The sequence below is a fragment of the Rana temporaria genome, chromosome 4 (assembly GCF_905171775.1).
Source record: "Rana temporaria chromosome 4, aRanTem1.1, whole genome shotgun sequence".
Classification (NCBI taxonomy): Eukaryota; Metazoa; Chordata; class Amphibia; order Anura; family Ranidae; genus Rana; species Rana temporaria.
Window position 1 is genome coordinate 474,006,862 of NC_053492.1, and position 23,815 is coordinate 474,030,676.

Sequence of the window (23,815 nt, forward strand, 5' to 3'; positions counted from 1 at the left end):
TTGTGGACGGGGGTGCAGAAGTGAGTAGTGGACGGGGGTGCAGAAGTGAGTTGTGGATGGAGGCACAGAGGTGAGTTGTGGACGGGGGTGCAGAAGTGAGTTGTGGATGGGGGGCACAGAGGTGAGTTGTGGATGGGGGGGGGGGGTGCAGAGCCGAGTTATAGACAGGGGGGGGCAGAGGTGAGTTGTGGATTGGGAATGTAGAGGTTGAGTTGTCAATGAGGCGGTGCAGAGGTGAGTTGTGGAGGGGGGGGTTAGAGATGAGTTATGGACAAGGAGAAAGTTATGGCTGAAGGGTGCAGAGGTGAATTATGGATGGGGGTGCAGAGGTGAGTTGAAGATGGGGGGCAGAGGTGAGCTGTGGAGGGGGAGTGCAGAGGAGAGTTGAAGATGGGGGGCAGAGGTGAGCTATGTAGGGGGAGTGCAGAGGTGAGTTGTGAACAGAGGTACACAGGTGAGCTTAGGATGGGGGACATAGGGGTACAGAGGTTAGCAATGCCCATTTAAGTCCCACCCACTGTGCAATTTGCCAACACCCACCCTATGAGGAGGTGCACACAATGCGCCACATCACTACTCTCCCTTAGGGTGTGGCGAGGAACCCATGAGGGGGGTTAATTCCTGCACCTAAGCACTCGATCAATCCCCAATCCCCACCGTTGGGCCCTGGACGGCTCTCCCTCCTGCCCACCCCTTGTGTACATGCATTACCGCACCACAAAGCCAATGGCCCCTAAATCTCCCCCCACCCCCACCATCCTATCAGCTGTTGGGATTCCTGAAAAGAATGGGAAACGCTTCTAGAAAAAAAACAAAAATCCAGGCCAGCTTGTCCATCTCGCGTCTGTTGTGACAATTACAATGAGCAGAAATGTCACAAATCAAACTCCCGAGATGGACCCCGGTCAGGAATTCTCGGCTCGCTCTTCCCTCCTCCTGGGAATAATTTGTTCTTCCCATCTGACCCCCGGCGACTTCTGCGAATATTAGAACATGCTGCTCTTCCATGTTTTTTTCTGCCTTTCATCAAAATCTCAATTTTTCAATTCTTTCGAAGAGCCAAAAGTACAATATGACAAGCGGGAAGATTTAACGGCGCAGCGTTCACGACCCCGGGACCCCTGGAAAAAAAAAAATCTTCGAAAGTATTTGAGTGCGTTTGGCGTCTGACATCACAGCTCTGCGCATGTTTGTTTGGCCGCGCGGCCTGTTCTTCCATTAATGCCGGATGATGTCATGACAGCTCAGATGGACGGTGATCTCATCCCCGAGAATCCAACCTTCATCATCTGCCCAGGTGGGACAACTCTCTCCAACCACTGCGAGGGGAAGACTCCTCTGTCCGGCTACTGGGAGGACGCTGCGGAATCGGAGCCGGCAGCAAGAGGGCGCTAGACGCCAACCACAGTAATGCTCTATATCGGCCTTCCTCAAACGTGGAGCAACCCTCAAAGTAATGTTCTGGTCTCAGGAAATCCCTGGGGTAGATTCAGTAAGATTTGCGCAGTTTTTACGTAGGCGCAGGGCAAAAACGTTTTTGCCCTGCGCCCCCGCAAATTATCTGCGCTACCCTCGATTCACGGAGCAGTAGCTCCGTAAATTGCATGGGCGCTCCGGCAAAATGCCCGGCGTAAGCGCGCGCAATTTAAATGATCCCGTAGGGGGCGTGGACCATTTAAATTAGGCGCGTTCCTGTGCCGAGCGTAGTGCGCATGCTCCGTCTGGAAACTTTCCCGACATGCATTGCGGTAAATGCCGTCGCAAGGACGTCATTTGCTTCAAAGTGAACGTGAATGGCGTCCAGCGCCATTCACGATTCACTTACGCAAACGACGTAAAATTGAAACTTTGCGACGCGGGAACGACGGGTATACGTAACATTGGCTGCCCCTGCTATTAGCAGGAGCAGCCTTACGCGAAACCCGACGTACGCAAACTACGTAAGCTGCGTACGCAGGGCTCGCGTAGGGTTGTGAATCGGCGTTAGTATGCAATTTGCATACTATACGCTGACCACAACGGGAACGCCACCTAGCGGCCAACGTAAGAATGCAGCCTACGATATGACTGCATAAGGAGCCTTATGCCGCGCAGATCTTAGGCTGCAGTCGGCGTAACGAGGTTCCTGAATCAGGAGCATTTGGAACGCCAGCGCAGGTAAGCAATTGCGCTGCGTAACTATGGTTACGCAGATGCAATTGCTCTTTGAATCTACCCCAGTATCTACAGCTCGTGGTATGTTAGCGTGAAGAGTAAGCTGAGATATAACAATAAATAAAAGCATAAGATACTTTGCGTGTTTGACACCAAACTCAGCTCTATAAAACGCAAATATTTTCAGTAATAAGGAAATTAAAAAAAAATATTATTAATAGATGGTCAGTGCAAATGTGCTTCCTTATATTGGTGGTCAGGGAAGAGCCCTCTTACATTGGTGGCCAGTGAAAGGCCTGCCTACATTGGTGGTCGGTGAAGAGCCTTTCTTACATTGGTAGTCTGTTAACGGACCACCTACATTGGTGGTCTGTGAAGGGCCCCCCTATATTAGTAGTCAGCAAAGGGCCCCCTTGTATTGGTGGTCAGTGAAGGGCCCCCTTGTATTGGTGGTCAGTGAAGGGCCTCCTTGTATTAGCGGTCAGTGAAGGGCCCCTTGTATTGGTGGTCAGTGAAGGGGCCCCCTTGTATTGGCGGTCAGTGAAGGGACGCCCTGTATTGGTGGTCAGTGTAGGGCCCCTTGTATTGGTGGTTAGTGAAGGGCCACCTTGTATTAGCGGTCAGTGAAGGACCCCTTGTATTGGTGGTCAGTGAAGGGCCTCCTTGTATTAGCGGTCAGTGAAGGCCCCCTTGTATTGGTGGTCAGTGAAGGGGCCCCCTTGTATTGGTGGTCAGTGAAGGGCCCCTTGTATTGGTGGTCAGTGAAGGGCCCCCTTGTATTGGCGGTCAGTGAAGGGACGCCCTGTATTGGTGGTCAGTGTAGGGCCCCTTGTATTAGTGGTCAGTGAAGGGCCCCCTTGTATTGATGGTCAGAGAAGTGCCCCCTTGTATTGGTGGTCAGTGAAGGGCCCCTTGTATTGGTGGTCAGTGAAGGGCCCCCTTGTATTGGCGGTCAGTGAAGGGACGCCCTGTATTGGTGGTCAGTGTAGGGCCCCTTGTATTGGTGGTTAGTGAAGGGCCACTTTGTATTAGCGGTCAGTGAAGGATCCCCTTTTATTAGTGGTCAGTGAAGGGCCCCCCTTTATTGGCGGTCAGAGAAGTGCCCCCTTGTATTGGCGGTCAGTGAAGGGCCCCCTTGTATTGGCAGTCAGTGAAGGGCCCCCTTGTATTAGTGGTCAGTGAAGGGCCCCCCTGTATTGGCGGTCAGAGAAGTGCCCCCTTGTATTGGTGGTCAGTGAAGGGCCCCCTTGTATTGATGGTCAGAGAAGTGCCCCCTTGTATTGGTGGTCAGTGAAGGGCCCCCTTGTATTGGCGGTCAGTAAAGGGTCCCCTTGTATTAGTGGTCAGTGAAGGGCCCCCCTGTATTGGTGGCCAGTGAAGGGCCCCCTTGTATTGATGGTCAGAGAAGTGCCCCCTTGTATTGGCGGTCAGAGAAGTGCCCCGTGTATTGGTGGCCAGTGAAGGGCCCCCTTGTATTGGTGGCCAGTGAAAGGCCCCCTTGTATTGGTGGCCAGTGAAGGGCCCCGTTGTATTAGTGGTCAGTAAAGGGCTTGACAAATCACTTGGCAGATAGAGGACCATCATGCGTTTCTCTGGAGTTCCCCTTTAGTCCCCAAGCATCCCACTGGTCATGTTTTGCAGAGTGGAGATAACGGGAAGCTCTGCACAGTCTCTGATTCGCTCCCCCGGGTGCGCGTTCCCTCAGCGGCAGTGACAGGGGTCGAACGCAGGCCAATGAACTCGTCCCTGGAATTCTGAAAGATGGAAGATGCTCACCATCTGCAATAAAGCAGGAGGGCCAAAAGCCCATGGCTTGGCCGGGGGACAGCTTGGAGCGGGAACACGCTGTAGAACATACAGCTACATGCGTTGCTTGGATGGCTTGCCAAGGTTATTAACAGCGAGAGAGAGAGGCAGTGCCAATAGCCGGAGACCTTTTATTGCACCCCTGATTAACCACTTTGATCCAGCTATAAACCACACTGCCCTGGAGCACCATTCCCCAAGCTGGCCCCAGCACAGCCCAGGTACCAGAATTCAATATAGGGTCATGTTACTCAGCAGCATTCCAAAATGTAGCTCAATCCAATGTATTGCTGTTCACAAAGAAAACAGCTGCAGAATGGGGCCCCCAGGATAAGGGAGCAGCATTGCACCCCCCATTCCTCCGACTGACATTGATAAGGATTGGCACGGAGGGTCTGTCCTATTTGCATTGTCTTTATTTTATGGTCCTATTGGACAAGAAGGGCCTTCAAATTCATCCTCCCTTGTAGAATGCAATGCTTTGGATAACTGCTATATACCCAGAGGCATGAAGCTGGGGCCCCCAGCATTCAATGGGCCCTAGGTTTCTGCCAAGGTTGCCTTGTAGATGATCAAGCTCTGTCCTGTCACCTGTAGTTCAATATTGTTACATTGGATTATGAGATGGGGGGGGGGGGGTGAGAGAGAGAAGGGGGGTGAGGGGGGAAGAGAAAGAAGGGGTGGGGTGGGAGAGAGAGAGAGAGAGAGAGAGGGGGGGGGCAAGAGAAAGGGAGAGTGAGAGAAAGGAGGTGGGTGGGAGAGAAAAAGGGGGTGAGAGAAAGAGAAGGACGGGGGGTGAGAAAGAGAGGGGGCGAGAGGGAGGGGGTGAGAGAGAGAGAGAGGGGTGAGAGAGAGAGAGATAGGGGATGAGAGAGAGAGAGGGGGTGAGAGAAACAGAAGGACAGAGGGGCTTAGAAAGAGAGAGGGAGGGGTGGGAAAGAGAGGGGGTGAGAGAGAGAGGGGTAAGCAAGGTGAGTAAGGGAGATAGAGGTTGGTGAGTGAGAGAGGGAGGGGGAAGAGAGAGGGGAAGTGAGAGAGAGAGGGGGTAAGGGAGAGAGAGGGTAAGAGAGAGAGTGGGGGTAAGAGAGAGAGAGAGGGTAAGAGAAAGAGAGAGGTGGGTGCGAGATAAAGGGGGTGAGAGAGGAAAGTAAGAGAGAAAGGGGTGAGCGAGAGAGGGGGTGGGAGAGAGAGGGTGGTGAGAGAAAAAGTAGGACGGGGGGTGAAAAAGAGAGAAGGAGGGGTGAGAGAGATAGGGGATGAGAGAGAGGGGGTAAGAGAGAGGGGTGAGATAAACAGAAAGATAGAGGGGGTGAGAAAGAGAGAGGGAGGGGTGAGAGAGGGGATGAGAGAGAGTGGGGTAAGAAAGAGGGGGTGAAAGATGGGGGGTGAGAGAGAGGGGGTGAAAGACAGGGGATGAGAGAGAGGGGGTGAGAGAGGTGAGTGAGGGAGCTAGAGGAATGAGAGAGAGAGAGAAGGAGGAGTGAGAGAGAGGGGGTGAAAGAGAGGGAGTGAGAGAGGTGAGTGAGGGAGCTAGAGGGATGAGAGAGAGGGAGGGGTGAGAGAGGGGGGGGGAGAGAGAGGGGGAGAGAGAGGTGAGAGAGAGGTGTGGGAGAGAGAGAGAGAAGGAGGGAGGGGTGAGAGTGAGAGGGGTGAAAGAGGGGGTGAGAGAGAGGAGGTGGGTGAGAGAAAAAGTAGGACGGGGGGTGAAAAAGAGAGAAGGAGGGGTGAGAGAGATAGGGGATGAGAGAGAGGGGGTGAGAGAGAGGGTGGTGAGAGAGAGGGGGAGAGAGAGGTGAGAGAGAGGTGTGGGAGAGAGAGAGAGAAGGAGGGAGGGGTGAGAGAGAGAGGGGTGAAAGAGGGGGTGAGAGAGAGGAGGTGGGTGAGAGAAAAAGTAGGACGGGGGGTGAAAAAGAGAGAAGGAGGGGTGAGAGAGATAGGGGATGAGAGAGAGGGGGTGAGAGAGAGGGTGGTGAGAGAGAGGGGGGGTGAGAGAAATAGAAGGATAGATGGGGTGAGAAAGAGAGAGGGGATGAGAGAGAGGGGGTGAAAGACGGGGGGTAAAAGACAGGGGATGAGAGAGAGGGGGTGAGAGAGGTGAGTGAGGGAGCTAGAGGGATGAGAGAGAGAGGGAGGGGTGAGAGAGAGGGGGGTGAGAGAGAGGGGGAGAGAGAGGGGAGAGAGAGGGGGAGAGAGAGGTGTGGGAGAGAGAGAGGGGGGGGGGAGAGAGAGAGGGAGGGGTGAGAGAGAGGGGTGAAAGAGGGGGTGAGAGAGAGGAGGTGGGTGAGAGATAAAGGGGGTGAGAGAGAGAAAGATGGGATGAGAGAGGGGGTGAGAGAGAGGAGTGAGAGAGAGAAAGATGGGATGAGAGAGGGGGTGAGAGAGAGAAAGATGGGATGAGAGAGGGGGTGAGAGAGAGAAAGAAGGGATGGTCTCTCAGGCCAATCTGCTCTCGCTGTTCACCTTCCCTGTGGCCTCTGTCTCCGGGGGGGGGGGCGCCTGTTGTGGAGATAGATGCCCGCACCCTGAGGACGTCGGTTTGCTGCCCTCTGCAGAGAGACCACTGCTTTCCCACAGAGAGGAAGAATACTTCTCTGCAGCATAGCGCATGATATAAGATTTTTTACTCTACTTGAGAAAGGCGGGCTGTGACTTGCCAGAATGTTGGCACAATAAAACTCTTATGCCATCCTCCTCGTTCATCTTTGAGTGGCTGCTCTACCTGTTACAACATCATTCCCTTTGTACGGAGCGCTGAGGTTTATCTTGGATGGATTTCTGATAACGCCTTTCCTTTTATTTTCTATATGGCTGCTAAGCATCTGATGATAAACAAACCCCACACTGCGCACAGACAGATATTTTCCTGTAAAACTCATGCCCTCCTACAATAATCTATAATTATCTCAAGCTGCCCGCCAGCCATTCAGAATCTGTGGCGATGCCAACTAGGAAGAGCCGTGCCTGGGCTGCATGTGTTGGCTCTGCTCACTCTCTGATTGGACGGACGCCCGTTTCATGTCCTTGGGCACCTGGAATAATATGATGTGGGCCTCCATGGGACGGCTTCCAGGTGCCGAAAGCAGGAAGCAATATGAATGATGGAGAGACATTAGAGTGATGTTCACAGAGCGTAACCTGTCAGCGCCGCCGCCATGGGCTCACCAGCTCCGCTTGCTTGGCCGGCAGTCTGTGGGTATTGTCATGGCGGCCCTTGGAAAAGCGATTGCCGGGAAACAGAGGAAGTATTCTTCCCGGACAATCAGCGACATTTCAGCAATGACGGGATGTAATTCTTTGCCTGAATTGCCCTGATACCATGGAGACTCTTCCTTACCTATCCACTGCATTGTCTATCCCAGACTGGATTCATAGTCCGAATATATTTCACCAACCTGATCCGAGATTTCCTATTTGTAGCCATTCGGTGCTAAACTCTAATTACACAGTTATATACATATTGCCGTACTGACAGTTTATGGGTTGGATTCAGGGTTAGATGTTGACTGAGACTCGAGGATCAGAAGAAGCATTGGAGGGTGGGCTGAGAGAGGTTAGTGTTAGGGACTGGAAATAGGTTGAGGGATGGTGGTTAAGGATTGAGCTGAGGGATAGCATTAGGGTTTAGGAGTTGGGCTGAGGGCTAGTGTGAAGGTTTTGGTATTCAGGCAAAGGCTTGTGTTATTGGTGGGGTTGAGAGCTAGGTTGAAGGTTCAGGTATTTGCAGGCTTGGGTTATTAGTGAGGTTGAGGGCTAAGTTGAAGGTTCAGGTATTTGGTTGAAGGGTTCCATTGGAGTGAGGTTGAGGGCTAGGTTGAAGGTTTAGGTATTTGGTTGAGGGCTTGTGTTATTCGTGAGGTTGAGAGCTAGGTTGAAGGTTCAGGTATTTGGGTATTTGGTTGAAGGGTTGCATTAAGGGTGAGGCTGAGGGCTAGGTTGAAGGCTTAGGCATTTGGTTGCAAGCTTGTGTTATTGGTGAGGTTGAGGGCTAGGTTGAAGGTTTAGGTATTTGGTCGAGGGCTTGTGCTATTGATGAGGTTGAAGGCTAAGTTGAAGGTTTAGGTATTTGGTTAAAGGCTTGTGTTATTGGTGAAGTTGGTGGCTAGGTTGAAGGTTTAGGCATTTGGTTGCAAGCTTGTGTTATTGGTGAGGTTGAGGGCTAGGTTGAAGGTTTATGTATTTGGTTGAGGGCTTGTGTTATTAGTGAGGTTGAGAGCCAAGTTAAAGGTTTAGGTATTTGGTTGAAGGGTTGCATTAAGGGTGAGGCTGAGAGCTAGGTTAAAGGTTCAGGTATTTGGTTGAGGGCTTGTGCTATTGATGAGGTTGAGGGCTAGGTTGAAGGTTTAGGTATTTGGTTGAAGGCTTGTGTTATTGGTGAAGTAGGCGTCTAGGTTGAAGGTTTAGGCATTTGGTTGCAAGCTTGTGTTATTGGTGAGGTTGAGGGCTAGGTTGAAGGTTTAGCCATTTGGTTGCAAGCTTGTGTTATTGGTGAGGTTGAGGGCTAGATTGAAGGTTCAGGTATTTGGTTGAGGGCTTGTGTTATTGGTGAGGTTGAGGGCTAGGTTGAAGGTTCAGGTATTTGGTTGAGGGCTTGTGTTATTGGTGAGGTTGAGGGCTAGGTTGAAGGTTTAGGCATTTGGTTGCTAGGGTTAGGGTCCAGGTTAAAGGCCAATGTTTTATATTGTACGTTATGAGAATCGGCAAACGTATACCAGCAACATAAATGTATTTTTGTAGAGATGTGGACATTTTATGCACAGAAAAGCCTCGGTACGTGAGAGCAAAGAGGGCCTGTCATTGAAATGAGCTCCTCTCTTTCCTGGCGTTTCTCAGTGTCGGTACATCAGAAATAAACGAGACGTCTTACCTTCTTCTTGCTGCAGTAAATCTGCCATTTCTTCTCTGCGGGGAGCGCAAACATGGCTTCCCTGTTCTTGTCTGTGAGATCCAACTCATCCTGCAAAACAAAGGACAATCATGTGAGGAAGTGCTGCCCTCTGCAGGTGGGGGCTGGAAAATACATACCAGGTGCCCCACATAAAAGAAAACTTCACTTTCATTTGAATAAAACTATATAAGAAATTGTTACACAAACCATTCTGCACTTTAATGTCAATAAAAATTCACGTTTTTGCGTTTCAATTCACTGTTATTCTTTGAAGCTGCCAGAAATGTAAAGGTTCCATAAACTGTACCAATGGCAGCAAAGCGTCCCTAAAACTGGCGGCCCTCCAGCTGTTGTGAAACTACAAGTCCCATCATCCCAGTATCCTTTTTTTAGAGCGGGTGATTGGCTTTCCAGGGATAACAAGCGATGCGGCTAAAAGCCGCTCGGTTGTTATCCCGGAGGAGCGGAAGGGGACATCCCCCCTGCCCCCCTCCTGCCGCTTCTGCTGCTCTTACCGGGCCTCCCGATCCACGATCCGTCGCCTCCGGTGCCTAAAGAGAGAGACTGAAACAAAGCTGCGAACGGCTTTGATCCAGTCTTCTTCGAGTAAACCGGAAGGTGACGTTGTGACGTCGCTTCCGTGTTTACATTGAAGAGACTGTATCAAAGCCTTTCGCAGCTTCGTTTCAGTTTCTTCAATGGAAACACGGAAGCGACGTCACAACGTCACCTCCGGTTTACTCTGCTGCCAATGGCGCCGGTTTAAAAAAAAAATACACAGTATTCAGAATCGATTGTTTTCAAGGCCCAGATTCACAAAGACTTACGACGGCGTATCTCCAGATACCCCGTCGTAAGTCCGAATGGCCGCCGTCGTATCTATGCGCCTGATTCATATAATCAGTTACGCATAGATTTGGCCAAGATACGCTGGCCGCTAGGTGGCGCTTCCTTGATTTCCGTGTCGAATATGTAAATGAGCAAGATACGCCGATTCACGAACGTACGTACACCCGTCGCAATTAGTTACGCCGTTTACGTAAGACATACGCCGGCGTAAAGATAAAGCAGATCTCTAGTTGGCGCAGCCCATGCAAAGTATGAACGTCGGAACAAGCGTATCTTTTTACGTCGTTTGCGAAAGTCGTACGCGAATAGGGCTGTGCGAAAGTTATGTTCACGTCACAGGCATTGAGCCGACGTATCTTTGGGCGTAAATACGACGTGATACTGAGCATGCGCGCGCATGCGCCATTCATTCGGCCATGCATCTACATGGGGTCAAGCCTCATTTAAATACAACATGCCCCCTACCAGCCTACTTTGAATTAAGCGCGCTTACGCCGGCCCATTTACGCTGCGCTGCCGTAACTTAGAGAGAAATGTGAAAATGACAATTGCAGTTTGGGCGTTAAACACTAGGGGGCGTTGAATGGGTTAAGTGTGACCTCATGTGTGTTTCTAACTGTAGGGGGGCGGGGCTGGACGTGTGACGTCACTGATTGTGCTTCCCTATATTAGGGAACACACGATCAATGACAGCGCCACTGTGAAGAACGGGGAAGCTGTGTTTACACTCACCTCTCCTCGTTCTTCAGCTCCGGGGACCGGGAACCGATCGCGGGACTCCAGCGGCGATCGGGTCCGCCGGTCTCGCGTCCGCGGTCACGGAACTTCGGACCGGTTCGTGGGCGCGCGCCGCGGGCACGCGGCCCACGGCTGGGCACTTAAAGAGGACGTACAGGTACGTGCTTGTGCCCAGCTGTGCCATTCTGCCGACGTATATGTGCAGGAGGCGGTCCTTAAGTGGTTAAAACACAGTCAGAGGAAGCCAATCAGTCCAGGGGGAGGGGCCGGTACAACTGTGCAAGACTGAAGGGAAGGCTCGTCCAATGAGGATAAAGGCAGCAGAAAAAAATAAATACAAGTTTTCATTGCAGTTCTATTTTAGATAAACTGTAACGGAAATAAAATGTAACAAAAACGATACAGGATGCAGATCAATGAGAAGACTTGAAAACGCTTTTGTGAGTCTGCTGGTTACATCATTGCGGCGGAACAATCGCTCAGTTCATGGCGGCGCGGTTCAGCTCTTTGAGACGGCCGTGTAAAAGAGGTGAAAATCTGTTGCAATTTCCTCAGCCGGGTCGCAGCCGCTGACAAACTAAGAGCCCCCCAGAGGACCCCCCCCCCCCTGGCGAGAGCGCGCCAGAAACCCGCGGGCAGCTCTCTGCCAACCCAGCCAGCCCAGGAGCCTTTTTTTTTTTCCCTGGGAGTTGTTCTGTGGCTGAGAAAGCCGACATATGGAAATGTTTAAAAGATGGATTCCCAAAACTTAAGGGGCAGACGAGTGAAACAAGAGCTTGAGCCATGTTACATCGGATTACCGGGCCCACAGCGACATTCCACCGCTAAAAATAAGACTGCTATGCTGTCTGAGGTCAGGAGGCTGCCGAGAGAGAGAGACGGCCCGCCTGACCCCCCAACATCCAACCAGGGAAGGCAGAAGAGGGATACCAAGTCTGGAAGAAGGGTTGTGGGGCCTTCATCACAGTGTATAGCACTGACATATACCGCAGTGCTGTACAGAGAACCAGGGCCGATCCTAGGCAGGGTGCACAGGGTGCTTTGCACCCAGGCGCCTGCAGAGGTGGGGGCGCCGAGGTGGCAGAGCTCTCCCCTCCCTCCTTCTCTCCTTGTTTGTGTCCGTCCAGAACTTGCGTTCTGAGCCTAGGTGTGTGTCCGTCCAGAACTGATGTGTCTCTGACCATCTCCTGTACCATGTCTGTAGTCTCTGACCGTCTTTTACTATGTCTGCAGTCTCTGACCGTCTCCTGTACAATGTCTGCTGTCTCTGACCATCTCCTGTACTATGTCTGCAGTCTCTGACCATCTCCTGTACTATGTCTGTAGTCTCTGACCATCTCCTGTACTATGCCTGCAGTCACTGACCGTCTCCTTTACTATGTCTGCAGTCTCTGACCATCTCCTGTACTATGTCTGCAGTCTCTGACCATCTCCTGTACTATGTCTGTAGTCTCTGACCATCTCCTGTACTATGTCTGCAGTCTCTGACCATCTCCTGTACTATGTCTGTAGTCTCTGACCATCTCCTGTACTATGCCTGCAGTCTCTGACCGTCTCCTTTACTATGTCTGCAGTCTCTGACCATCTCCTGTACTATGTCTGCAGTCTCTGACCATCTCCTGTACTATGTTTGCAGTCTCTGACCATCTCCTTTACAATGTCTGCAGTCTCTGACTGTCTCCTGTACTAAGTCTGCAGTCTCTGATCATCTCCTGTACTATGTCTGTAGTCTCTGACCGTCTCCTGTACAATGACTGCAGTCTCTGACCGTCTCCTGTACTATGTCTGCAGTCTCTGACCGTCTCCTGTACAATGACTGCAGTCTCTGACCGTCTCCTGTATTATGTCTGCAGTCTCTGACCATCTCCTGTACTATGTCTGCAGTCTCTGACCGTCTCCTGTACTATGTCTGCAGTCTCTGACCGTCTCCTGTACTATGTCTGCAGTCTCTGACCGTCTCCTGTACAATATCTGCAGTCTCTGACCATCTCCTGTACTATGTCTGTAGTCTCTGACTGTCTCCTTTACTATGTCTGCAGTCTCTGACCATCTCCTGTACTATGTCTGCAGTCTCTGACACTCTAATGTCCCCCCACAGTCATCATTGCGCCAGAGGCTTGAAATCTAATATCCCATTACAGTCACACACTATAATGAATATACATTTATATAGCTCTGACATATACCATGGTGCTGTACAGAGAACACACCAGTCTCTGTACCAGAGGAGCTTACACTCTAATGTCCCCCCCCCCCCCCCCACAGTCGCAGACTGTTATTGTACATATACTGTATAAAGCTCTGACATATACCGGCGCAGAGCACTTCCTCTGTGAATCGCGGTGGGCGGTCCTTATTTATGGATTAAGCATCCGTCATGTAAAATCTGGCTCTATGATTATGTCCCCCCTCCCCCCGGGGGGTGTGTCCATGATGGTGGGGGGCTCACAGGAAGGCCAATGTCATCCAATCCTGGAATCCGGGACCAGCGATGGATTGTGGAGACAGCTGGGAGCTGCTGTGTAAATACAAAAGCTGTTGGAACTGCTTCTGTCCAAAAACAGACTGACACAGTGTTTCTAAATATTTCAGATGGAGAGATACAAAGTAACATTGTTTATAAACATTGATCAGACAGGAGCAGGAGAGATATAAAGTATCATTGTATATTAAACACTGTTCAGCTGGGAGATACAAAGTAACATTGTTTGTAAACATTGTTCAGCTGGGAAATAGAGAGATACAAAGTGGGGACACTGATGTAAGGGGGGGAGGCTCTCTGGGAACCCTGATGTAAGGGGGGGCTCTCTGGGGACCCTGATGTAAGGAGGAGGCTCTCTTGAGACCCTGACGTAAGGGGGGGGGGGGCTCTCTGGGGACCTTGATGTAAGGAAGGCTCTCTGGGGACCCTGATGTAAGGAGGAGGCTCTCTGGGGACCCTGATGTAAGGAGGAGGCTCTCTGGGGACCCTGATGTAAGGAGGAGGCTCTCTTGAGACCCTGACGTAAGGGGGGGGGGGGGGCTCTCTGGGGACCTTGATGTAAGGAAGGCTCTCTGGGGACCCTGATGTAAGGAGGAGGCTCTCTGGGGACCCTGATGTAAGGAGGAGGCTCTCTTGAGACCCTGACGTAAGGGGGGGGGGCTCTCTGGGGACCCTGATGTAAGGAGGAGGCCCTCTGGGGACCTTGATGTAAGGGGGAGGCTCTCTGGGGACCCTGATGTAAGGGGGAGACTCTCTGGGGACCCTAATGTAAGGGGGAGGCTCTCTGGGGACCCTAATGTAAGGGGGAGGCTCTCTGGGGACCCTGGTGTAAAGGGGAGGCTCTCTGGGGACCTTGATGTAACGAGGAGGCTCTCTGGAGACCCTGATGTAAGGAGGAGGCTCTCTGGGGACCTTGATGTAAGGGGGGGCTCTCTGGGGACCCTGATGTAAGGGGGAGGCTCTCTGGGGACCCTGATGTAAGGGGGGGTGCTCTCTGGAAACCCTGATGTAAGGGGGGCTCTCTATGGACCCGGATGTAAGGGGGAGGCTCTCTGGGGACCCTGATGTAAGGGGGAGGCTCTCTGGGGACCCTGATGCAAGGCTGAGGATCTATGGGGACTCTGATGTAAGGGGGGCTCTCCGGGGACTCTGATGTAAGGGGGGCTTTCTGGGGACCCTGATGCAAGACTGAGGCTCTCTGGGGACCCTGATGCAAGACTGAGGCTCTCTGGGGACCCTGATGGAAGACTGAGGCTCTCTGGGGACCCTGATGCAAGACTGAGGCTCTCTGGGGACCCTGATGCAAGACTGAGGCTCTTTAGGGACTCTAATGTAAGGGGGGGGGGGCTTTTGTTGCGCACGTGCGTATAGTTTATATACTGTTTTTGTGCCTGTTTGCAAAATGAAAGTGGGCCGGTCTGGATGAAGTCCGGGGCCACATTGTTATGCCAGTGCAGCCCTACAGACACCATCCATGCGGCGCACACCTATAGTAACGACGAAGTCATTTCCGTAGGGTTGTACAGCTCTGAGAGTTGAAATGGTTAATAATATATGATTGGGGGAGGGCTATACAACTGAAAAAAAAATAAAAAAAATGGAGTTCTCCTTTAACTTAATTTCCTGCAACAAATTTGCTACAGATTTTCTGCAGATCCCGAGCTCTTCTTCTTTGAGAGTCATAAAACCCGCATTGTATCCAGAGGAAGCGCTTTGTGTTCTATCAAAGCTTCTTATTGCCTTTGTTCCCAAAATGTCACCATGAAAGGGGTCTGGGAAGCCCCCCGGGGGCCCGGTGACGGGGCGCGAAGTAAGCTGGCAAGGATCGGAGATCGCCGGGGACGCCGTTCCAAGATCGTTAAAGCCTAAATGTGTCATCACTTTACGAAAAAGAAGAAGAAAAAAAAACGTTTCATAAAAGCGTTAACCCACTGGGCACATTGGGGACGGCGAGCGGAGGAGCGCGGCGCGGCCTTGGAAAACCTTCAACTTACTGTGTGGCACAATCTCACAACGAGATTAGCGCGGCTTTTATTCCAAGGTCCCGCGACTCTGGCACTGGCTAGACAAATCTGGGCCGTTACTCAGAACTCACGGCCAAAAAAAAGAGAGAGAGAAAAATGACAACGGGGCGAGGGGAGAAAATAGACGGACTGATGTGTCAGCAGGCTTTAGTTGTGTTTTACAGAAAGGGGGAAGCAAACTTTATCACCCGCAGACTGCATTCTTCTCCTGGGTGACCTTATTATCCCCTCCCACAATGATGAGATTTCCTGCAGTAGTTTGTGTCTCTGCCCCTCCCACAATGGTGAGATTTCCTGCAGTAGTTTGTGTCTCTGCCCCTCCCACAATGGTGAGATTTCCTGCAGTAGTTTGTGTCTCTGCCCCTCCCACAGTGGTGAGATTCCCCTGCAGTAGTTTGTGTCTCTGCCCCTCCCACAATGGTGAGATTTCCTGCAGTAGTTTGTGTCTCTGCCCCTCCCACAATGATGAGATTTCTCCCAGTAGTTTGTGTCTCTGCCCCTCCCACAATGGGGGGATTTCCTGCAGTAGTTTGTGTCTCTGCCCCTCCCACAATGGTGAGATTTCCTGCAGTAGTTTGTGTCTCTGCCCCTCCCACAATGGTGAGATTTCTGCAGTAGTTTGTGTCTCTGCCTCTCCCACAATGGTGAGATTTCCTGCAGTAGTTTGTGTCTCTGCCCCTCCCACAATGGAGAGATTTCCCGCAGTAGTTTGTGTCTCTGCCCCTCCCACAATGGTGAGATTTCCCCGCAGTAGTTTGTGTCTCTGCCCCTCCCACAATGGTGAGATTTCCCTGCAGTAGTTTGTGTCTCTGCCCCTCCCACAATGGTGAGATTTCCTGCAGTAGTTTGTGTCTCTGCCCCTCCCACAATGGTGAGATTTCCCTGCAGTAGTTTGTGTCTCTGCCCCTCCCACAATGGTGAGATTTCTGCAGTAGTTTGTGTCTCTGCCCCTCCCACAATGGTGAGATTTCCTGCAGTAGTTTGTGTCTCTGCCTCTCCCACAATGGTGAGATTTCCTGCAGTAGTTTGTGTCTCTGCCCCTCCCACAATGGTGAGATTTCCCTGCAGTAGTTTGTGTCTCTGCCCCTCCCACAATGGTGAGATTTCCCTGCAGTAGTTTGTGTCTCTGCCCCTCCCACAATGGTGAGATTTCCTGCAGTAGTTTGTGTCTCTGCCCCTCCCACAATGGTGAGATTTCCCTGCAGTTGTTTGTGTCTCTGCCCCTCCCACAATGGTGAGATTTCCCTGCAGTAGTTTGTGTCTCTGCTCCTCCCACAATGGTGGGATTTCCCTTCAGTGGTTTGTGTCTCTGCCCCTCCCACAATGGTGAGATTTCCTGCAGTAGTTTGTGTCTCTGCCCCTCCCACAATGATGATATTCCCCTGCAGTAGTTTGTGTCTCTGCCCCTCCCACAATGGTGAGATTTTCCTACAGTAATTTGTGTCTCTGCCCCTCCCACAATGGTGAGATTTCCCTACAGTAATTTGTGTCTCTGCCCCTCCCACAATGGTGGGATTTCCCTGCAGTAGTTTGTGTCTCTGCCCCTCCCACAATGGTAATTCCCTGCAGTAGTTTGTGTCTCTGCCCCTCCCACAACAATGATATTTCCCTGCAGTAGTTTGTGTCTCTGCCCCTCCCACAATGGTAATTCCCAGCAGTAGTTTGTGTGTCTGCCCCTCCCACAATAATGAGATTTCCCTGCAGTAGTTTGTGTCTCTGCCCCTCCCACAATGGTAATTCCCTGCAGTAGTTTGTGTGTCTGCCCCTCCCACAATAATGAGATTTCCCTGCAGTAGTTTGTGTCTCTGCTCCTCCCACAATGGTGAGATTTCCCTGCAGTAGTTTGTGTCTCTGCCCCTCCCACAATGGTGAGATTCCCCTGCAGTAGTTTGTGTCTCTGCCCCTCCCACAATGGTGAGATTTCCCTGCAGTAGTTTGTGTCTCTGCCCCTCCCACAATGGTGAGATTTCCTGCAGTAGTTTGTGTCTCTGCCCCTCCCACAATGGTGAGATTTCCCTCTGTAGTTTGTGTCTCTGCCCCTCCCACAATGGTGAGATTTCTGCAGTAGTTTGTGTCTCTGCCCCTCCCACAATGGTAATTCCCTGCAGTAGTTTGTGTCTCTGCCCCTCCCACATTAATGAGATTTCCCTGCAGTAGTTTGTGTCTCTGCCCCTCCCACAATGGTGGGATTTCCCTACAGTAGTTTGTGTCTCTGCCCCTCCCACAATGGTGAGATTTCCCTACAGTAGTTTGTGTCTCTGCCCCTCCCACAATGGTGAGATTTCCCTGCAGTAGTTTGTGTCTCTGCCCCTCCCACAATGGTGAGATTTCCCTACAGTAGTTTGTGTCTCTGCCCCTCCCACAATGGTGAGATTTCCCTGCAGTAGTTTGTGTCTCTGCCCCTCCCACAATGGTGAGATTTCTGCAGTAGTTTGTGTCTCTGCCCCTCCCACAATGGTGAGATTTCTGCAGTAGTTTGTGTCTCTGCCCCTCCCACAATGGTGAGATTTCTGCAGTAGTTTGTGTCTCTGCCCCTCCCACAATGGGGAGATTTCCTGCAGTAGTTTGTGTCTCTGCCCCTCCCACAATGGTAATTCCCTGCAGTAGTTTGTGTCTCTGCCCCTCCCACAATGGTAATTCCCTGCAGTAGTTTGTGTCTCTGCCCCTCCCACAAAGCACTAAGATGCCAGTGTGAGATTCCACCGATATATCAGGTTTGTGTAGTTGGCGTTCCTCTCGCTCACACTTCCTGGCTCCGCCTTGTTCCGCACTTTAGATGTCCGATGATTTGTTAGGATTACATTTCGGAGGACTTCAGTTAATAAAGTTATCTTTAATTTATAGTCGGTTAACCAGAAATAAAACGGCTTCACTGCCAACCGATGACTAGTCTTTGTTTATTACATTTTCCTGAAACGGGTCCTTCCAGGATTTTATTATTGCCGGAGGACACTCAGAACGTTCCGTCCAAACACACATCCTCTTAAAGGGGAAATACAGTCCTATATAAACATGATCAGTGAGAAGAATGTCCCTTACATTGGTGATCAGTGGGAAGAATGTTCCTTACATTGGTGATCAGTGGGAAGAATGTCCCTTACATTGGTGATCAGTGGGAAGAATGTTCCTTACATTGGTGATCAGTGAGAAGAATGTTCCTTACATTGGTGATCAGTGAGAAGAATGTCCCTTACATTGGTGATCAGTGAGAAGAATGTCCCTTACATTGGTGATCAGTGAGAAGAATGTCCCTTACATTGGTGATCAGTGAGAAGAATGGGCCAAATTCTCAAAACCATGTGTAAATTTAGGATTATCTAACTTATGTCATTTAAGTTAGGGCGCCCTAAGTTGGTGTCGTAACTACCGTATTCTCAGTGCATTTGCGCTCAAAACTGCGCCATCCTTAACTTAAGTTTCAATGCCTAAGGCGTGGTTATGGCAAGTGGGATTGAAGTGGGCGTGCTTCATTGTAATGAGCCGTGACCCCATGCAAATGAAGTGCCGGCCGTACTGCGCATGCGCGCACGAATCTGGACCTCAATGCGCATGTGCAGAACTTTGGTCAGCGCAATCAGTGAGATAGGTAAAAGGCCAAGCGTACTTAGTTTGAAGATCGCCCTGTGGCTAAATAGCCCCAGTCAAACACACTTCAATTGCAAAAGTATTTCCCTGTGTTCCCTTCCTAAAGCAAGTTGCTTCTGCTTTGAACGTTTGTCAGTGTTTGTTGGTAAGATTGTTTTGTGAGAAAAGTGTTTGTGGAGTTGGAGGGTATAGTTGGTGTTTGTTTTTGCTAATTTGTTTTTTGTTTTGATTGTTTGCCTGTTTGTTTTTACTAATAGTTTTTTTTGGGTTTTGTTTATATTTTTTGTTTTTCTTTTTTGCCTGTTTGTTTTGAATTAATAGTAGCTGTCTGTCTATTTTTTATTTTGGCTTGTTTGTATTTTCTTTGGTGTGTGTGTGTATTGTTGTTTGTTTGTTGGCTGAGTTCCCTGTTGCTGGGTGTTGTCTGTCATGGCTCCCAAGCGCAGGAAGCTAAATTTTTCACCGGCAGAGAAGCATATACTTGCTCAGGGCGTCCTTAAATTTGGGCGATTTCTCCATGGCCCTGAGAGCCACACCACCACCCCGGCCAGGAGGAAGGAGATCCTTCAAAAGATCACCGATCGGATCAATGCGGCGGGGGGGGGGGAGACCAGGACCATCGCTGGAGTTCAAAAAAAAATAAATGACTTGAGGAGCGTGTCCCGGAACAAGCTGGCAACGCTGCATGCCCATACCAGGGGCACTGGAGGAGGGGGACCCTGCCCAGTCAGGATGAGTGAGGAGGAATGGGCAGTGGCCCAGTGTTTCCACCCACAGCAGGTGGTGGGCCTGCCTGGCTTTGACAATGATCCTCTTATGAGGACAGGTAATTTTTTTGAATTTCTATCTGGTGATTAGCATGTGTGGGTGGGGGAAGGGAAGATGTGTCAAGTTTGTGGATACAACAACCTGTGATTGTTTTGTGTCCTCCCCAGATGGCCAGGAGGTGGCAGCCCCATCAGCCCAGGAGGTGGCAGCCCCATCAGCCCAGGAGGTGGCAGCCCCATCAGCCCAGGAGGTGGCAGCCCCATCAGCCCAGGAGGTGGCAGCCCCATCAGCCCAGGAGGTGGCAGCCCCATCAGGTCACGAGGTTGCTGGCCCATCAGGTCAGGAGTTTGCTGGCCCATCAGGTCAGGAGGTTGCTGGCCCATCAGGGCAGGCTGCTGCACCACCCCCAAGACAGGCTCATGCAGAGTCACAAGAAGGGCAGGATTCGCCATGGGAGGGGAGTGCCCACAACTCCCCTAATTTGGATGTTGAGTGGGAGGAGGATGAGGGGGAGGAAGATGACAATATTCTGATTGGGCAGGAAATAATGATGGGCCAAGATATGACCTTTGAATCATCCCCTGAGGGAACCCCACAGGCGCCCAGAAGTCAGGCCACCATCATGGGTCGCCCCTTCCAACCCTCCTCCAACATGCAGCAGCACCCATGGCTCACTCCAACTCCTCCTCCAAGGCCACAAGCCTCAGGGGCAAGTAGGATGCCGACCCCTGAAAACAGGGGGGGGTTGGTGCGTCTGCCGGTCAGTCTGTTGAGGGACAATGTCCGGCAGACCCGCAGTCTGTCTGCGATCCAAAAAACAATGACCAAGGTGGAGCGCAGCCTGGGTGCAATGAGGGAGTCACTGGGTGACGTGGCCACCAACTCCGTGGGGGTCATCACCTGTTTGTGGGACATGAGGAACGCCACAACAGGTGTGGCCCAGGAGGTGACTGCCCTCACCCAGGCTGTGCAGGCCAATACCCGGGCTGTGCAGGCCAATACGGCTGCCATAACTTCCTGTCTGACAAGGATAGCCGTTGCCTTGGAGGGAAGGCCAGCAGGAGGACAGACACCAGGGGAGGCTGCTTCCTCCCCTGTACAGTCCCCCCGCCCTCAAAATACTCCCTCCCCTGCACAGTCCCCCCCCCCCTGAGAATACTCCCTCCCCTGCACATTCCCCCCCCCTGAAAATACTCCCTCCCCTGCACAGACCCCCCCCCGTGAAGATCCCCCAGTTGGCCGTGGCCGTCCCCGTGGCCGTCCCCGTGCCCGTCCCCGTGACCGTGCCCGTGCCCGTGGGCAGCCCAGAAGGAGCACTCGGCAACATCCCTAATTTGCAGGGGTACTTTTTTTTTTTTTTTTTACACTGTACTTATGATTTGGTCTATGTGTGTGAATGATGTGTGAATGTGGGGGGATGGCATTCCTGAAAACATAAGGGTGTCACCCTCAGTTTTGGTGGAGTAGGGATCCCCAGGACCAGGGAGAAGTCATCCTAGGTTCCTGAATGGTGTATGAATGCACAGTGACATAATTGGAGCCGTGGCGGGGCGTTACTGCTCCCAAGTACCAAAGGGGGGGGGGGGTACTTGGATCTAATCCAATTCTATGTGCATGTGATGTGTCTGTGCTAGGGACCACAGTGACGTGCATTCATGCATTCTCATTGTGAGATAATTAATGTGCGTTTTGTAAATCAAAATAAACATTCTGTTTGGCATATAAGTAATGTGCATTTATTTAACAAAATAAAGATTTAAAGGTCACATAATCTCGGTGATTTGGTCTTGGCAAATCAAAAACAAAAATTGTATTAGGATGCATTTACTGGGCAAAGATGCCTTCAGACAGTTGTCTCCTGATTGCCTGGGCCTCAGCAGACCGGGTAGAGGGGTTTGGGGGGGGGGGGGGTTGCCTGGGTGGGGGGTCAGGTCAGGAGATATGTCCACATGCATGCCCTTTCTTAATGCAAAATTGTGCAGTATGCAACATGCACCAATAATTTTGCACACAAAGTCTGGGGAATATAATAGTGTACCCCCAGTCTTGTCCAGGCATCGGAATCGTGACTTTAGCATGCCAAAAGTCCGCTCAACTATAGCCCGGGTCTGGACGTGCACCTCATTGTATTTTCTTTGTCCGGGTGTTTGGGGGTTTCTAAAGGGGGTCATCAGGTGGGGTCCCAATGCATATCCTGAGTCACCTGTAAGGGAAAAGACAGGAGGATATTAGTCATGCATGTGCCCCTTGTGATGTCTCCATCATGGGGGGGGCATACCTGACACCAATGTCACTCACCAATCAGCCAGCTGTCTCCATAAACGTTCATCTCCAAGTCTTGGTAGATCTTGGTCTGCCGTAGAATAAAACTGTCGTGGCACGACCCTGGAAACTTGGCACAAACGTGCCAGATGAGGCCATGGGCATCTACAATCATCTGGACGTTGATGGAATGCCACCCTTTTCTGTTTCTGAACAGGTGTTCAGTTTCATGGGGGGGCTGGAGTGCCACATGGGTGCAGTCAATCGCACCAATGATCTTAGGAAAGCCAGCAATATTGTAGAAGTCTGTCATGGCTTGCACACGCTGGTCCTCCTGGGTGGGCATGACAAACTGATGGCTCATGCGCCGCAGTATGGCAGGGACCACCTGATGTAGGCATTTACTCATGGTGGACTGCACCATCCCAGCCACACCTCCAGATGCTCGCTGGAAGGAGCCACTCGCTAGAAAATGCAGTGTTGCCATAACTTTTTCCAGAGGTGTCAGGGCATGGGAACGTAGGGTTGGGGCGATTAGATCCTCATGAAGGAGTTGGGTAATCTCCAGGATGGCCTCCCTATCAAATCGGTAGTTGCCAATGACCTCATAAACTGGCATTTGCCAAATATCACGACGTGGCCGATAAACACGCGCCTGTGCCCTCATCCTCCTCCTCTGTGCCCTCCTCCTCCTTTGTGCCTGTAAGGCAGCAAGTGCCGTCAAAATCATTGCTGGTCCTGGCATTTTTCAGCAACAAACTTCACAACTAGAGCTGTAACTCCCTTCTGCAAACCCTTCCACAGCATGTGTAAAATTAGGGCTGGTTTTATAATGTGGAAATTTAGTCAGAAAAACTAACAGGTGCGCACAGGGCGGAAAATACGGCACACACACTTAATTCTGAGAATCGCCCTAACTCCCTCATTTGCATCTTTGCCTATCAAAAACAGCGGCGAGCCTAGCGTAATTTGCGCCCGGGAATGCGCAGGCGTAACTAATTTAAGTACGGCTGAAAATACGGAAATCTTTGCTTAAGTCGTTTTGACGATCGCGCGCAAATATACGCGCCGTGTAAAATTAGAAAAATGGAGTTAAGTCTGCGTATCTCTTTTGAGAATTTGGCCCAATGTTCCTTACATTGGTGATCAGTGAGAAGAATGTCCCTTACATTGGTGATCAGTGAGAAGAATGTCCCTTACATTGGTGATCAGTGGGAAGAATGTTCCTTACATTGGTGATCAGTGAGAAGAATGTCCCTTACATTGGTGATCAGTGAGAAGAATGTCCCTTACATTGGTGATCAGTGAGAAGAATGTTCCTTACATTGGTGATCAGTGAGAAGAATGTCCCTTACATTGGCGATCAGTGAGAAGAATGTTCCTTACATTGGTGATCAGTGAGAAGAATGTCCCTTACATTGGTGATCAGTGAGAAGAATGTCCCTTACATTGGTGATCAGTGAGAAGAATGTTCCTTACATTGGTGATCAGTGAGAAGAATGTCCCTTACATTGGTGATCAGTGGGAAGAATGTTCCTTACATTGGTGATCAGTGAGAAGAATGTTCCTTACATTGGTGATCAGTGAGAAGAATGTCCCTTACATTGGTGATCAGTGAGAAGAATGTTCCTTACATTGGTGATCAGTGAGAAGAATGTTCCTTACATTGGTGATCAGTGAGAAGAATGTTCCTTACATTGGTGATCAGTGGGAAGAATGTTCCTTACATTGGTGATCAGTGAGAAGAATGTTCCTTACATTGGTGATCAGTGAGAAGAATGTTCCTTACATTGGTGATCAGTGGGAAGAATGTTCCTTACATTGGTGATCAGTGGGAAGAATGTTCCTTACATTAGTGATCAGTGGGAAGAATTCTCCTTACATTGGTGATCAGTGAGAAGAATGTCCCTTACATTGGTGATCAGTGGGAAGAATGTTCCTTACATTGGTGATCAGTGAGAAGAATGTCCCTTACATTGGTGATCAGTGAGAAGAATGTTCCTTACATTGGTGATCAGTGGGAAGAATGTCCCTTACATTGGTGATCAGTGGGAAGAATGTCCCTTACATTGGTGATCAGTGGGAAGAATGTCCCTTACATTGGTGATCTTTAGGAAGAATGTCCCTTACATTGGTGATCAGTGGGAAGAATGTCCCTTACATTGGTGATCAGTGAGAAGAATGTCCCTTACATTGGTGATCAGTGGGAAGAATGTCCCTTACATTGGTGATCAGTGGGAAGAATGTCCCTTACATTGGTGA

General features: G+C 50.7%; 1 protein-coding gene across 1 annotated transcript in view; it reads right to left on the minus strand.

The window, feature by feature from the left end:
• DAAM2 (dishevelled associated activator of morphogenesis 2) overlaps positions 1-23,815 on the minus strand; it is a 308,732-nt gene that overhangs the window by 182,090 nt on the left and 102,827 nt on the right. The window contains exon 3 of the mRNA XM_040351813.1: positions 8,825-8,914. Coding sequence (XP_040207747.1) covers positions 8,825-8,914 — 90 coding nt within the window. The remainder of the gene's footprint in view (positions 1-8,824; positions 8,915-23,815) is intronic.